Genomic DNA, 14531 nt, shown 5'->3' with positions numbered 1-14531 from the left:
AAACTGTAATAAGAAAATTTTGCATGACTTTTTATCAAAAAAAGCCTACTACTCCATTCAAGAGTACCTCTGTGACAAATCTTAACATTATCGCCGTAATTAATATTAGATATGAGACCGCTTCTGTTAAATCATAAATTTGTAAATAATATTGTAATTTGCATTTGCATGACTTATGTTTTAAGTAGTAGTAAGTAGTTATAAGTGTGACTGTTTGTACGCCTTTTGGCAAGACCATGGTGATTCCATATTAAATCATGTTCCATCATTGTATATACCCATGTTCTACAGACAATAAACGAATTATATGAATTATATATTATATATATATGAAATCCTGGATTCGCGCCTGGATGGGACTAAAAGTAAAAATGTACAACTGTCTATCAAATTGTGGTTTTTATATCGAAAAATTTTCGCGCTCGCTTCGCTCGCGTTTTCAATAACTTTCTAAGGTATGATAAAGGTGACATTCGGCTGGCGACTGCAGCAGCATTACTCTGTTGCAACGTTACTGCTGCAGCAGTGTCAATTTTCGTGACAAAATTATGTGACTGATTTCCATACTAAAAGTAAAAATGTACAACTGTCTATCAAATTGCGTTTTTTATATTGAAACATTTTCGCGCTCGCTTCGCTCGCGTTTCCTATAACATTCTAAGATATCATAAAGGTGACATTCGGGTGGCGACTGCAGCAGCATTACTCTGTTGCAACGTTACTGCTGCAGCACTGTCAATTTTCGTGATAAAATGATGTGACTGATTTCCATACTAAAAGTAAAAATGTACAACTGTCTATCAAATTGCGTTTTTTATATCGAACAATTTTCGCGCTCGCTTCGCTCGCGTTTTCAATACCTTTCTATTATATGACAAAGGTGACATTCGGGTGGCGACTGCAGCAGCATTATTCTGTTGCAACGTTACTACTGCAGCACTATCAATTTTCGTGATAAAATGATGTGACTGATTTCCATACTAAAAGTAAAAATGTACAACTGTCTATCAAATTGCGTTTTTTATATCGAAAAATTTTCGCGCTCGCTTCGCTCGCGTTTTCAATCACTTTCTATTATATGACAAAGGTGACATTCGGGTGGCGACTGCAGCAGCATTACTCTGTTTCTACGTTACTGCTGCAGCACTGTCAATTTTCGTGATAAAATTATGTAACTGATTTCCATACTAATAGTAAAAATGTACAACTGTCTATCAAATTGCGCTTTTTATTTCGAAAAATTTTCTATAACATATTTCTATAACATTCTACGATATGTTAAAGGTGACATTCGACTGCAGCAGCATTATTCTGTTGCAACGTTACTGCTGCAGCACTGTCAATTTTCGTGATAAAATGATGTGACTGATTTCCATACTAAAAGTAAAAATGTACAACTGTCTATCAAATTGCGTTTTTTATATCGAACAATTTTCGCGCTCGCTTCGCTCGCGTTTTCAATACCTTTCTATTATATGACAAAGGTGACATTCGGGTGGCGACTGCAGCAGCATTACTCTGTTGCTACGTTACTGCTGCAGCACTGTCAATTTTCGTGATAAAATTATGTAACTAATTTCCATACTAAAAGTAAAAATGTACAACTGTCTATCAAGTTGCGTTTTTATATCGAAAAATTTTCGCGCTCGCTTCGCTCGCGTTTTCTATAACATTCTAAGATATGATAGAGATCACATTCGGGTGGCGACTGCAGCAGCATTAGGTACAGTCAACAACAGAGCTATGAATACAGGCAAAGTGCCAAAAATATGTATACACGACCTTAATGTACAGGCAATAAAGTACTGTATACATATTTTTGACACTTTGCCTGTATTCATAGCTCTGTTGTTGACTGTACTCTGTTGCAACGTTACTGCTGCGGCACTGTCAATTTTCGTGAAAATGATGTGACTGATTTCCATTCTCAGCTGTAATGCGGCAATGAACGTCAATTTACCAAAAAAATTCAATGTAATCTTGATGACCCTAGGGAGAGGGGGCACCATGGTCTAGAAATGCTTAGGGCATCAAAATATCATAATCCGGCACTGGTCGTTTGCGGAGGCAAACGATTTGGGACTCGCATTTTATACGCATTTCCATGCCTTCCCGAAAAAAATCGAATCATTCGCGAAAGTCTCGCAACGCATTGATCTTACAAGGGGCACGTGGTCTTCCTCAGGAGTCTGAAGAAGACCACGGCGAGTGGCGCTCTAGCCAGGCAGGCCGCTTCGCTTTCGCTCGCGCGCGTATACCTTACTGTATCGTCCGATATAGGCACACCTACTACTCTGTCGTTTAAATCACATGTAAAATTTGAATTAGGGCGAAAAGAACTATTGATTTTGGAGTGTAGTTTTATTTAGTGGTAACTGTAAAATATTTCATCTGGACTACAATCCTCTAGCATATCCATCTGTCAACTTTACTTCAAGTTCCGCCTTCAGGGGAGAGGGAGAGAAATTAGGATTAGAAATTAGCCGCTTACTGACACAGACCGAATTCCACGCGGGCGGAGCCGCGGGCACAGCTAGTAATAATAATAAAAAAATAATAAAAAATATTGTAGATTTGTTTAGTAACTAATAAAATAATTTATAGATAAACGTGTGGGAGACGATCCTGTTCCTCCTGATGGGTGCGGGGTCGGCGGCGTGCATCCAGCGCATGCGCACGTTGCCGCTGCGCCGCGCCGCCGCCGCCATGCCGCTCGAGCACGCGCTGCTGCTCGTCACGCAGTGTGGCGTGTACCTTTACTACCTGTTCCAGATCATTGGGGCCGGCTTCCTTATACACCGGTACCCGGAAGGCCGGAGGGCTACAAGGTACAATTTATTCCAAATAAATTTGCAATTTGGCATGGACATATAAATCAATCATGCCGACAAAGTGGTAAAATAAAATGTAAGCCGCGGACAGACATCCAGACGCAGGGCCAGATTTTTCGCTTAGGCCCATAAGGCCCGAGCCTAGAGTCCCAGGCAACCTAGCAATGGTTATGAGATGGAAACAAGGGCCTCCTAAATTCTAAGTACTCTAAATCCTTTTAGATGCGAATGGAATATCAATAGTCAAGCGTCATATGTGCGAAAGAAGTTATAATCTGTTTTGTGGTACGAGCGACGAGCGTCCTTCGTCGTTCATGATAATAGACACACGACACGTCACTACATCGCAAAATCAATTCATTTGCATATTGCGATGCTCGGATTCAATTTCAGCCTGAAGCAGCTCGACGTTTAAAATCCGTTCTCACCACACTACAACTGCATAAAATATGTACCTACAGATTTTGAGACATAAGAAAAAATATAAATGACGAAATAACATATGTACAAATCTTCAGGAAAGACAATTTTTTGCTTTTTTAGGGTTCCGTACCTCAAAAGGAAAAAACGGAACCCTTATAGGATCACTCGTGTGTCTGGCTGTCCGTCTGTCACAGCCTATTTTCTCCGAAACTACTGATTCAATTAAGTTGAAATTTGGTACACATATTCTGTCTGTGACCCGAAGATGGACATGTACTCGTAACATAATTAAAAATGAATTTTAAACATAGATGGCTCTTTTGGGGGGTAAATGAGACAGTTAAAAAATAAAGTTTTGCAAACTATATCGTGTTATACCTATATCAAATGAAAGTACTAATTGTGAGAATTTCAAATATATTTTTATTTATTTATTTTAATTTTAAGATAAATTGTTCAGAAATAATTTAAGAAAATAGGCCAAAACTGACCTTTCTCCCCTTTATCTCCGAAACTACCGGGTTTAAAATTTTGAAATAATACACAAAATAGGTCTTTACATATAAATCACAGGAAAACCTATTAGAAATGTGCAGTCAAGCGTGAGTCGGACTTAACTGCTTAGTTTTTGACGGGTTTTTTTAAAGACATTTCACTCACGTTTCACATCAAAAAATACAATGTTAAAAATTCTGTAATGTACGGAACCCTTGGAACGCGAGTCTGACTCGCACTTGGCCGGTTTTTACTATATTGACGTCTAAAACATTCACTGCCAGCGACCCGCTAGGCGGGTTCTCTGTTCGTAGGCGCTTTTTACGGTTTTTCCTGTGATATCGGCTACGCTCGTAGCGCGTAGCTCGCGCTGGCACTGAATGTGCTAAGCGGCGGGCAACTACCTAAACAACAATATTAATTACGTGTTCGCCCCACTGCCATGTACGCTCCACTTCCAGTCCAAGTCCAACTGACCAGTCACTGTGCAGTCTCAGTCAAAGTTAGAGTCAGAACCGAAATCTTTTTATAGGGTTCCGAAGGTAGTCAAAATGGCAAAAACGGAACCCTTATAATTTCGTCATGTCCGTCTGTACGTCCGTCAATCTAAGTAAATCCATCTTTTAATGAAATTTGGAACTTAGGTGCTACGATTGTTATGCACCGCTTCTTAGTTTAGATTTTTAGAAGATTAAAAATAATTTAAAAAATTTACCGTCTCATCTCTCATTAGAGATTTGTCCCAACAAATACGTACAATTTTAGTTATGTACGCACTATAGTTTTTGGGGAACTCATTAAAACCAAGTCAGTTTCAGGATTAATTCTCCCTTCAGAATCTTGTCGCCTCTGTGCGCGGTGATCCAAAGCTCATGCCAGACGCTGCTGGTGCTGGACGCGTGGTCGCGGCGCTGCGCGGACGGCGGCCCGCGCGCCGGCCGGCAGCTCGTCACCTTCCTGCTCGTTGGCAACTTCGCGCTCTGGCTGCTCAACCGGGTGAAGAACGCCAGAGCCGAGTTCCATCCTCTGCAAGTAGGTTCCATTCAATACTGTCAACATGCGCGGTGACTCAGAGCTTGACACAGACGATGTTGTGGCTGGATGAGTGGTTGCAGCTGATGCTGGTCGCGTAATCAGATCTTACAAATATATTATTAATTTGCCTCCTGGGGCCCATTTTTCGAACGGTATTAGTTAGATTAATAACATTAGTCTAATGTTACCATTCGAGAAATGCCCCTGGTAAATTATAAATACCTTATGATAGGGTATAGTATAAATTAATTATTGAAATATAAATTGTATAGACGACGTCACTTTAATACAAGCTTTTAGTTAATCTCGCCCTGTTAGTATGTACCTATGAGTGTGGGTCAAATCTTTGGAAGCTAAATTTGACGTACTTCCCGATTTCCGATTAATTTTGCATACATATTTAAATTGGATGACAACGCAAAATAACTGTGTTTGGGGTTACAATTGTCTCGATAAGTAGGTACTAATTTAGTTGCCTGTGGAAAGAAAAGTACCTACAGTCACCTATAAAAGCTTGTACCAAAAATGAAATTTTTGCCAAAAACTTATTTGCAGATGGAGTTCTACGGAGTGTGGGCCTGGACGTTGATCACCCACGTGTCAGTGCCGCTTCTGGTGTGCTATAGGTTTCAAGCCACTGTCTGCTTTTACGAAATATGGAAAAACTCTTATAAGAGGAAAAAAGAACTGCGGGACACCGATTTTAATCAAGTTGAATTAAAGACATATCACATAGCCTAGAATAAACCATTACCTACACGAATTGATAGCTTTATTTTTTAAATTTTAATTAATCCTACCCCAATTTGCATTTCTTAATTTAAACTAATTTCAACGGGTTACTCGGTAATTAGTCGAAACATCACTCGACACATACTCGACATGTTTTGATCCGTTTCGAGGATTCTCTACTGCAGCAACCTTGTCTTGCTTTCCAAAACGCTACAGAAAAGCTTCCACAAGTAGGTACACTTCAAGATTATAGTAATTAAATTCGTTTTTTTTTTAAAGACGAGGTATGTACTCCTGTCACTAATTACTTCAGCTAGCGCTATGATATTAATGTAATTTTTTAGGGAATGAAATAAAGTTTAATGATCAGGGTTCTTAAGCCATCGTACGTATGTCTCCTCTTACACATGACATGTGCGACTGATATTTGGCCAGACAATGATTAATTTACATAGTAGAGTCTGGCTAATGAGAATGAAAGTTGAACCAGAAGAAACGCGGCAATTTCAAAAAATCTTGTGCAGGTGGCTCTTTGATTACTTACACGGATTGCAAATATTTTATTCTTTTTATAATTTTCATATTCTAGATATCATGATCATGATATGATAAAAATCATGTAAAAATTATGCAATCCTAGAGTAGGTAATCAAAGAGCCGCCTGCTAAGGCCGACTGCTACAGATTTTATGAAATTGCCGTTTTTTTTTTCAGGTTCAACTTTCACTAGCCAGACTCTAGGTACACTGCACCCGTGTTAGGGCAATTTAAAAATGGTTGAGAAGAAACATAGATGTAGGAGGTGACTTAACGATACAATTCATAGTACTACACGTGGTTAACGGCTCCATCATAGCTGTTCAAACCTACCCAACCCACATTCTATGAAATTCCTATTTCATAGTAGTTTGACGTTTAAAATAACACTTACATAGTCTGGGCTATCAAAATCGCTGCTAACTAGGCTTGAGTCGGTCCTGAACTAAGAACTATTAAGAATGAAATCCCATCAAGGACCGAAAGGAAGTAAATCTTTTTGCGCGCTCTTAATCGGTCTTTAAGTCCTTTAATTCAGTGGGATTCGAGAGCGCTTGACTGAGTGAAACGTAAAATAGACGGAACGAAACGGTTGTCAATGTCGCTGGCACGAGTGTGAACGAGATGAAAGAACGACGTGACACTCCTAAGCAAGGCCTGTTCACTTCCTAAGAAAGTTATGTCCCCAAATAATTGCGCATGTATGCGCCTGAAGCTTCTATGTGTGCTTTGGCCTCCTAGAAAAAGTTGCCAGTAATCAAAATAAAAACATTTTTCTACAGCAACATTGCTCCCAACTAAGATTTAAATTTTCACGAATTTTTTACATTATTAATCATAAAACGGGACTTAAAACACTTAAAACTTAACTACACGCGATTAAGTTTTATAATGAATATTTGCTTCCAACTGTCTTTATCAATGTTCATAAAATATATGGAGGGTAGGTACGTCTACCCACCATAATAAAAAAATATATTTGTCAATGACTCTGTCCAACTGCTGTGGTTAAAGTTCATAACGAAAATTTTATTTATTAAATCTTTAAATAATAAATACAACGTAGCGGTACTACCACTTAAGACTCTGTAAGTCTGTATCTACATGAATTACAGCAATGCACATAGAAAATGTGCTAAATGCGGAGCAACGGCTGTTGAAGATCATATTTGAGAGAAATTCATAGCTTTAGTAGGTTCAGAAGGAACCGCGTCATAACGCATCTGGAAAGCGTATTAATTAACCGTGAAGAAATGTATGAATACAAGTTGGAAATCTGTGTAAAATGCCGTGTGTAAAGTGTAGTGTATCTGTGTGTGTAAAATGTAATAGGTAGGCATGCCTAAAGTTATTTGTATTATACTGAAAACTTTGTGAATGCGTTTTATTAATGTCTATTTTTTATTAAGTTGTCAGGGTTTAATTTTCAGTGTATGTTTCTATATGTAAAACATTTTTTTAATAAATAAAATAATACAATGTTATAAACATAAATATGCCTTTTATTTAAATTAATTGATAATTCCATAACAAGGGGTAATATTGGCATCTTTCATATATTTCGTGATATGAAGATAACAGATATGTTTATCAACAGAATTACTACCTACCAATACCCGCCAGGCTAAACCGGTTGTCAACTTTAGTTCCATTGGTACACAACGACGGCGCCACTAGTATAAACGTATAAACGGTTGGGGACATTTTTTTGTATGGAGTTACCGTTCTTCTCCTAGTGAGTATTATATTCTTTGCTCCTAAGCCCGTAAAATATGAAGGAAAATCAAATATATTTCGACATATTTCACATTTTTAAATTATGTTAAGGTGTTTTAATGTTTAATACCGACACATCGTATTGTACAAGTTGAATTGTATTCAGTTACCAAAGATTGGAAAGAAACCAATGAAAAATCGACTCCTATTCATTCCCGGCTCTCAACGACCGTACTGAACTAAAGGAACTAAAAGACCGAACTAGTTCGTTTGACCGATTGACCGAGAGCGGAGCGCTCTCTGTAGTGACCGAGCAGGCGCAAGCCTACTGCTAACAGTGCCAACTTAGGTTACAAACTAGCGGTACCTACCTGAATATCATTTTACGAATTCGCGGCGAAATGCTCTGTAGTTCTTATAAAGTAAAGAGGTCACTAAAGTAGTTAACATTATACATACTATACATTCATAAAGACGTTTTAAAACTTGACTTAAATAGGTTCAACTTCATTCTTACGTCATTCTTGTCAATCTTTATCTGTGGTATTGGGGAAATATCGAATCCGAACGAAAAGCCTCAGCCTCAAACAACCTAGCAAGTCAACCCTACCGCCGTCAAACACAAATTGTTGTTCACTTTTTATTCATTATTTCAAAGTTAATAAGGTATTTGTAAAATAGAATGGCTTCCGCAATGGATGTCGACGAAGAGGAAGTAGAGATGGCTTCGTCCAGTAGTGGCAAAGGCGACAAAAAGCGTTTCGAAGTCAAAAAGGTAAATCGCAGCATCATTGTGCCAATTCGGTTTTGTCACTTTGTTAAAGGCACAGTTTTCACTAACGACTTCTGTTTTTCTTTCAGTGGAACGCAGTTGCCTTGTGGGCTTGGGGTTCGTACAATATATTTTATTCCAACACGTAACCTTAAATGTGGTCATAACAATGTGTAAAAAGTCTTTGTGTTTTAGATATTGTGGTGGATAACTGCGCTATCTGCCGCAATCATATTATGGATCTATGCATAGAATGTCAGGCTAACCAGGCATCAGCCACTAGTGAAGAGTGCACAGTAGCTTGGGGAGTCTGTAATGTAAGTTTCCTTTTCATTTAAACCTTTAAAGATATTTGTCTCTACAAAACAAAGGCATGACCCTTTATGGAAATATCACTCATACATATTATGTTCGCCAACACTATTTCCTGATAATTTATAAACCTTGTTAAAAAAGTCCTCCAATGATCAGTTAGTTTGAGCTAGACTTTTCAAATTATGGCCCGCTACGGCATGCTAGCCTGCCAATTTGGCTTACGAAAAATGACAATTGTTATACAATCCAGCCTGTGAAAATTAATCGAAAGTCAGGTTGTGACCCTCAGGTCAAAAAGTTTGCGAGACCCCTGAGTTAAGAGTGTTACTGTTAGTACAAAATAATAGTATTAAACATAATGTCACAAACCTAGATATGTACCGCTACTGTAAAACTTTAAATTTCATTGTTAACTTGTACAAAGCAAATCATTTAAAGACCGCATAACCTGATATGAAGGTAACTAACTTTATTTCATTTAAAATTATTTATTTGGGTTATTCACTAGACATTCTATAATTTGTATGTCACCATTTACTGAATAAACATTTTAATCCATTATAATTTAAATGATATAAATCAAATGTTTTTTGCAGCATGCCTTCCATTTTCACTGTATTTCACGTTGGCTGAAGACCCGGCAAGTTTGTCCTCTAGACAACAGAGAATGGGAGTTCCAAAAGTAAGTATTTTTTTACACTCATGTGCAGATTGAAGAATAATAGGAAGCTTTGAATATCATTTCCTTAACCCCATGAAGAACTTTTGTCACAATTTAAAAAGCAATGTTGGCCTCATTTTTGTTTATGTTATATTGTCGGGTGAGAATATGTTTATGCCATATGCCACTTACATTCGTTTACAGGAGAGTGAAAAGAAGCAAAAAAAATATTTTTCGAAAAGTTTTACATTTAGGAAATATTGAACTTATTTATCATGTAGGCACATATGTTTACTAATTATAGTACCATACAAATATTGTAAATATAGTGGTAATCATAAAATAAAGGCATTTATATTATTGCCATATCCGTTTTTGATGAGTAAATGTTAACCATACAATGTATGATATGACACAAACGTTTGGGATATGTCACACTTTTGTGATAATTTTCTGTTAAAAGAGAAATAGAAATAGTTTATTCATGGCATAAAGAACACAGGTACACAAAAATGAAAAAAAAATAAAAAAACGTACACTTAACATTGCAACACATATCATTACATGCATTACATAACAGAATAAGTAAAATAGCCACGAAATGGTCCCGACTCAGCATAGTGATAAAGTAGCAAGAGTGTAATTATCCTATAGCAAAATGCGGATATGGCACAACATTTTTCAAAAACCGATTACTGACAATTATAGCTAATTTTTTGTTATTTTGGGAATCATTAAAAAACGATTTTGCCAAAAATGGATATGGCACAAACATATTCTCAACCGACGTTATGTGCTTTCTGATATAGGTAAGTGATAAAACTGCAATTCTAGCTTTACTGCCACCAGAGCTCCACTGAAACCCAAGCCAACAGATACATGAGCTAATATGATAGTTATAGTTTTCTTCAATTGAATTGGATGTGAAATTCATGGAGGTTAGCAATACCCACTCACTCACTCACCAGTGTATTATTTGTTCCAGGTATGGACATTAGATGTCGGCTGGTGGGCCAGAACCACAGACCTCCATGTGTAATAATGTTGGGTTTAAAATGTCAATATTTCATTAAGAATTCAATAAATTCACTAATATTACAATATTTTGATTATTAATTCTTGGTATCTTGTAAACTTTTAATTTCTATTTGTAATAAAAATTGGAAAACATTATTAAACTAAGTAATGTTTATTTCATTAAAAAATATGATAAGTATAAAATAAGTCAACTTGCAAAACCTAACAGGCTGAAAGTCTGCCGTGGGGGGTAAGCAGGGTCACTTATCTTTCAGGGTATTCGCGCGCCGAAGTACTACGTAGCAGTCTCGACACTAAATTAAGAAAGATATTGTGAAACTGAACTGCTACTACAGGGAAAAAATAAAATACCATTAAATATTTTACTATGAATTTATTGAATGCTTTTTCCTACTGTACTTTGATGTAAGTAGGTATAATCACATTTTAAATAACGTCAATACCTAGATCTCATTATTTAACGCGATTTCATTGTTATATTTACAAATTTGTCGTGTCCTTATTTCCTTCAATAATAATAAAATTGCAGCAAAAATTGAGTTATTCCCACTAGTTACCACCAAGTTCTTACCAGTGGTAACTACTGGGATTTTTTTTTCCCACCTTTTACCACTGGTAACTACTGGGGAAAAAAATCCCACTAGTTACCACCAACTCGGCTTGGTGGTAACTACTGGGAATTTTTATTCCCAGTAGTTACCTACTGGGAATTTTTATTCCCAGTAGTTACCACTGGTAAAAGGTGGGAATATTTTTTCCCAGTAGTTACCACCAAAATATTGTTAGAATTCAATACTAATAAAAACAGTATAAATAGTATAGTATAAATGTAGCGTGCTGTAATAAATAATTATGTGTCAATTAGTGATTCAGTAAACTGCTTTAAAAGTGATCAAAAATATTAAAACTGTTTTACCGGTATAAGTGTAAAAACTAAAATAGAAGAGTCACATTGCAGTTAAGTAGAAATTAACTTATTATCCGGATTAAATTTATCTTATTAACTGTAAATTGAATTACATATTTATACAAACGAACAAACAAATTAGTCAAAAACCGACAGAACTGATTTCGTTTTATTTTTTACAGCTACTTCATTTCGTTCTATTATAACACGACGCAGAGCTGGAATATGTAGGTATTCATAATTTGTAGTCAAGCTAAATAAGTAAAAGTCATGGTTGTTATTAAAACCGCTTAGAGCGCCCTACGGATGGGCTGACTGCTCAGACTAACCAGCATAGGCTCGCATTCCAATTACGCTCGGGTAGTACATCGCTCGGTCATGTTACGCTGGTTGGCTCGATTGCCTAAACACCCACGCTAGCGGGATGGTAATAACCCTCTACCAGAGGGGCATCAGGTATTTACAGTTAATAAGATAAATTTAATCCGGATACTAAGTTAATTTCTACTTAACTAGAATGAGACTCTTCTATTTTAGTTTTTACACTTATACCGGTAAAACTGTTTTAATATTTTTGATCACTTTTAAAGCAGTTTACTGAATCACTAACTGACACATAATTATTTATTACAGCACGCTACATTTATACTATACTATTTATACTGTTTTTATTAGTATTGAATTCTAACAATATTTTGGTGGTAACTACTGGGAATAAAAATTCCCAGTAGTTACCACCAAGCCGAGTTGGTGGTTACTAGTGGGAATTTTTTTTCCCAGTAGTTACCAGTGGTAAAAGGTGGGAAAAAAAAACCCAGTAGTTACCACTGGTAAGAACTTGGTGGTAACTAGTGGGAATAACCCCAAAAATTCGCTGCTTGTGCATACAGCTGTCAAGTAAGCCCGTACTGCGCGGCTGGCAACCAAGCTTCCGTCAATCATAGTTCACCAACTTACCACAATAGGGTATTTTCCTACTAGTCAAATCAGTTACTTTTTTAGAACTGTCAAAACGATTGGCTAATATGGAATTTATATGAAACATTACATCGTGACGTCACGGTCAACTCACCTACTTTTTATACTTCTATCCGATTTATTCAATAGAACTTGTGTTCAAAAATAATTCCGATCTGTGTTTTTCAAATAATTATCTGGTGCTTTATTTCATGCATGGTGTAAAATAATTTATTTTAAATACAGTATAATACCCTATTGCAAAGTGCAATACGGTTTGGGTGCCACTTTCTACTACATGGTCGCACACTACCAACCTCGCAGTGGTCGGAAGCCTCGTTGCCAACCGTGTATTAAGCGTGAGCGTCAGGATGGCGGGTAGGCCCCCAGGAATTTAAGCTAAATATAAATAAATACTAAACTAAACGTTTTAAGCCATAGGCCCATTTCAAAGTCGAGCTACAAACATCTGAGGGTCTACCGCGAACCACGTTCGACGAGTTGCCTCTCTGTCGCACTTGTAAATTCGTACGTTGGTGGTTCGCGGTAGGCCCTCAGGACCCATTCTGCCAATCCAGCTCGCCCGGCTTGCTCCTACATGGAAATGGGATGGCCTTCGTTTTGTTTCTTGAAAAGTATTTCGGATTATACCTAAAATTAGTATATTTTATCACATTTTTATATACAAGTGAGTGGCAGTGCACCTACCTATGAATCGTCATTAGGTACATTATATCTACATGTTATCTTTCTTTGGGTAGGAAAGATTCAAAATTTTATTTCTACGCCTACACAATGTACGAACTATAACGTAACGAACGAATAGGTAAACTATACTTAACGTAATACATTCAGCTATTGTAGAGCATTTGTCTTAAAAACATTAGTTTTGATAGTTTAAGGCTAATATTATGTACACAATACATTTTGTTCTTTTTTCTACATTCAGTATAATAACTAAGTAGCTCCAATAGGACGTTACAAAATTAAATGACATACAGCAAGCAGCTTACTCGATGTCCGGCGAAAGAATAGATCTAATTAACCCCTTAATTAAAACATGATTTAAACAGGCCAGCGACTTGGTTTCCTAAGTAATCTTTATTAATTCCTATGTGAGATCTGTCTTCCAAATAAGCATTCTCTTCAAACTGTGGTATATAAATAAAACTAGAAACTAATCAAATTAAGCATGCAGATTGATATTCAATAAAACAAAACCAGTACTTAGTGCATTTAGTGAGGGTAATTCCTATGTATGGAAATTACAGCACTGGGTAAATATTTAATTCATTCTTAAAATAAGACGTTAGTCTGCAGGAGAGATTTCCGAACAGACTCTACAAAGATAAGACTGCAATCGGACGACTAAAGTTGTGCCAAAGAGTTTTGATTGTAAAGATAATTATGTAGTCTAAGAAAAAATCGTGCCCTTGAGTTTGACAAGGTAGGATCGCATAGAAGTGGTATACACGTGCCTCCGTGAGGGACAAAACATACGCAAATTCGACACTGTGATTGGTCGAATTCATTTGTTGCCCACCATTCTCCATACTAATAAAAAGGTGGGGAACAAACAAAAAGTGAGACTGTGACAAGGACAAGCAATAATACCGCTTTCTCTGCTACTACTACTGAAAGATACATAAGACTATCCCGTTCTGTCAGTTACCCCCACCACTCATGCCAGATCCAGGTATATCCTAGATTCATGATTTGAAACGTCAATTTTTGACAATCGGGGGGTTATCGCGAAACTCGAAATGTCGTTATCTATCGTCATCGCTCGATGCAAGAGTGATAGAGGCAGATAACGAAAGCTAGATTTTCTCGGTAGACCCTCAGAGTTACCGCACAGCGCCATCTATGTTTTTGTCAAATTCGAAGCACTAATTTGTCTTAGACTTTACACATCGAATACAATCAATGAATTATTGTTGGTCGTATTATGTAGAGACGTTAAAACTGCAACAAATACCCTACTCTATACTCTAATACAAACTTAGTTTTCACTTCTCATGCGAGTAAAGTTCTACTTTAAGTCGTGCGCAGACGACATAAAGTTGCTTATTATGTTCTAGAGCATATTAGCATAAAACAGATTTGCGAATTC

The 14531-nt window shown here is 36.9% G+C and overlaps 2 protein-coding genes across 3 annotated transcripts in view; both read left to right on the top strand.

Moving 5' to 3' along the window:
- Positions 1-5531, top strand: part of LOC134806572 (proton channel OtopLc-like) — a 36186-nt gene extending 30655 nt beyond the window's left edge. For both annotated transcript variants that reach the window (XM_063779880.1, XM_063779881.1), the window contains 3 exons: positions 2605-2828; positions 4586-4781; positions 5340-5531. In XM_063779880.1, the coding sequence (XP_063635950.1) occupies positions 2605-2828; positions 4586-4781; positions 5340-5525 (606 nt within the window). In that variant the 3' untranslated portion in view covers positions 5526-5531. The remainder of the gene's footprint in view (positions 1-2604; positions 2829-4585; positions 4782-5339) is intronic.
- A 2786-nt stretch (positions 5532-8317) lies between these two features.
- Positions 8318-10698, top strand: LOC134806290 (RING-box protein 1A). Its single transcript, XM_063779510.1, has 5 exons — positions 8318-8543; positions 8630-8657; positions 8736-8857; positions 9452-9537; positions 10502-10698. Exons 1-5 carry the CDS (start codon positions 8451-8453, stop codon positions 10512-10514), a joined length of 342 nt encoding a protein of 113 aa, XP_063635580.1. The 5' UTR covers positions 8318-8450; the 3' UTR covers positions 10515-10698.
- Positions 10699-14531: the final 3833 nt, after the last annotated feature.

Source organism: Cydia splendana, chromosome 3, assembly GCF_910591565.1.
Source record: "Cydia splendana chromosome 3, ilCydSple1.2, whole genome shotgun sequence".
In the NCBI taxonomy this organism is placed as follows: Eukaryota; Metazoa; Arthropoda; class Insecta; order Lepidoptera; family Tortricidae; genus Cydia; species Cydia splendana.
This window is presented reverse-complemented; position numbering and strand designations above follow the sequence as displayed.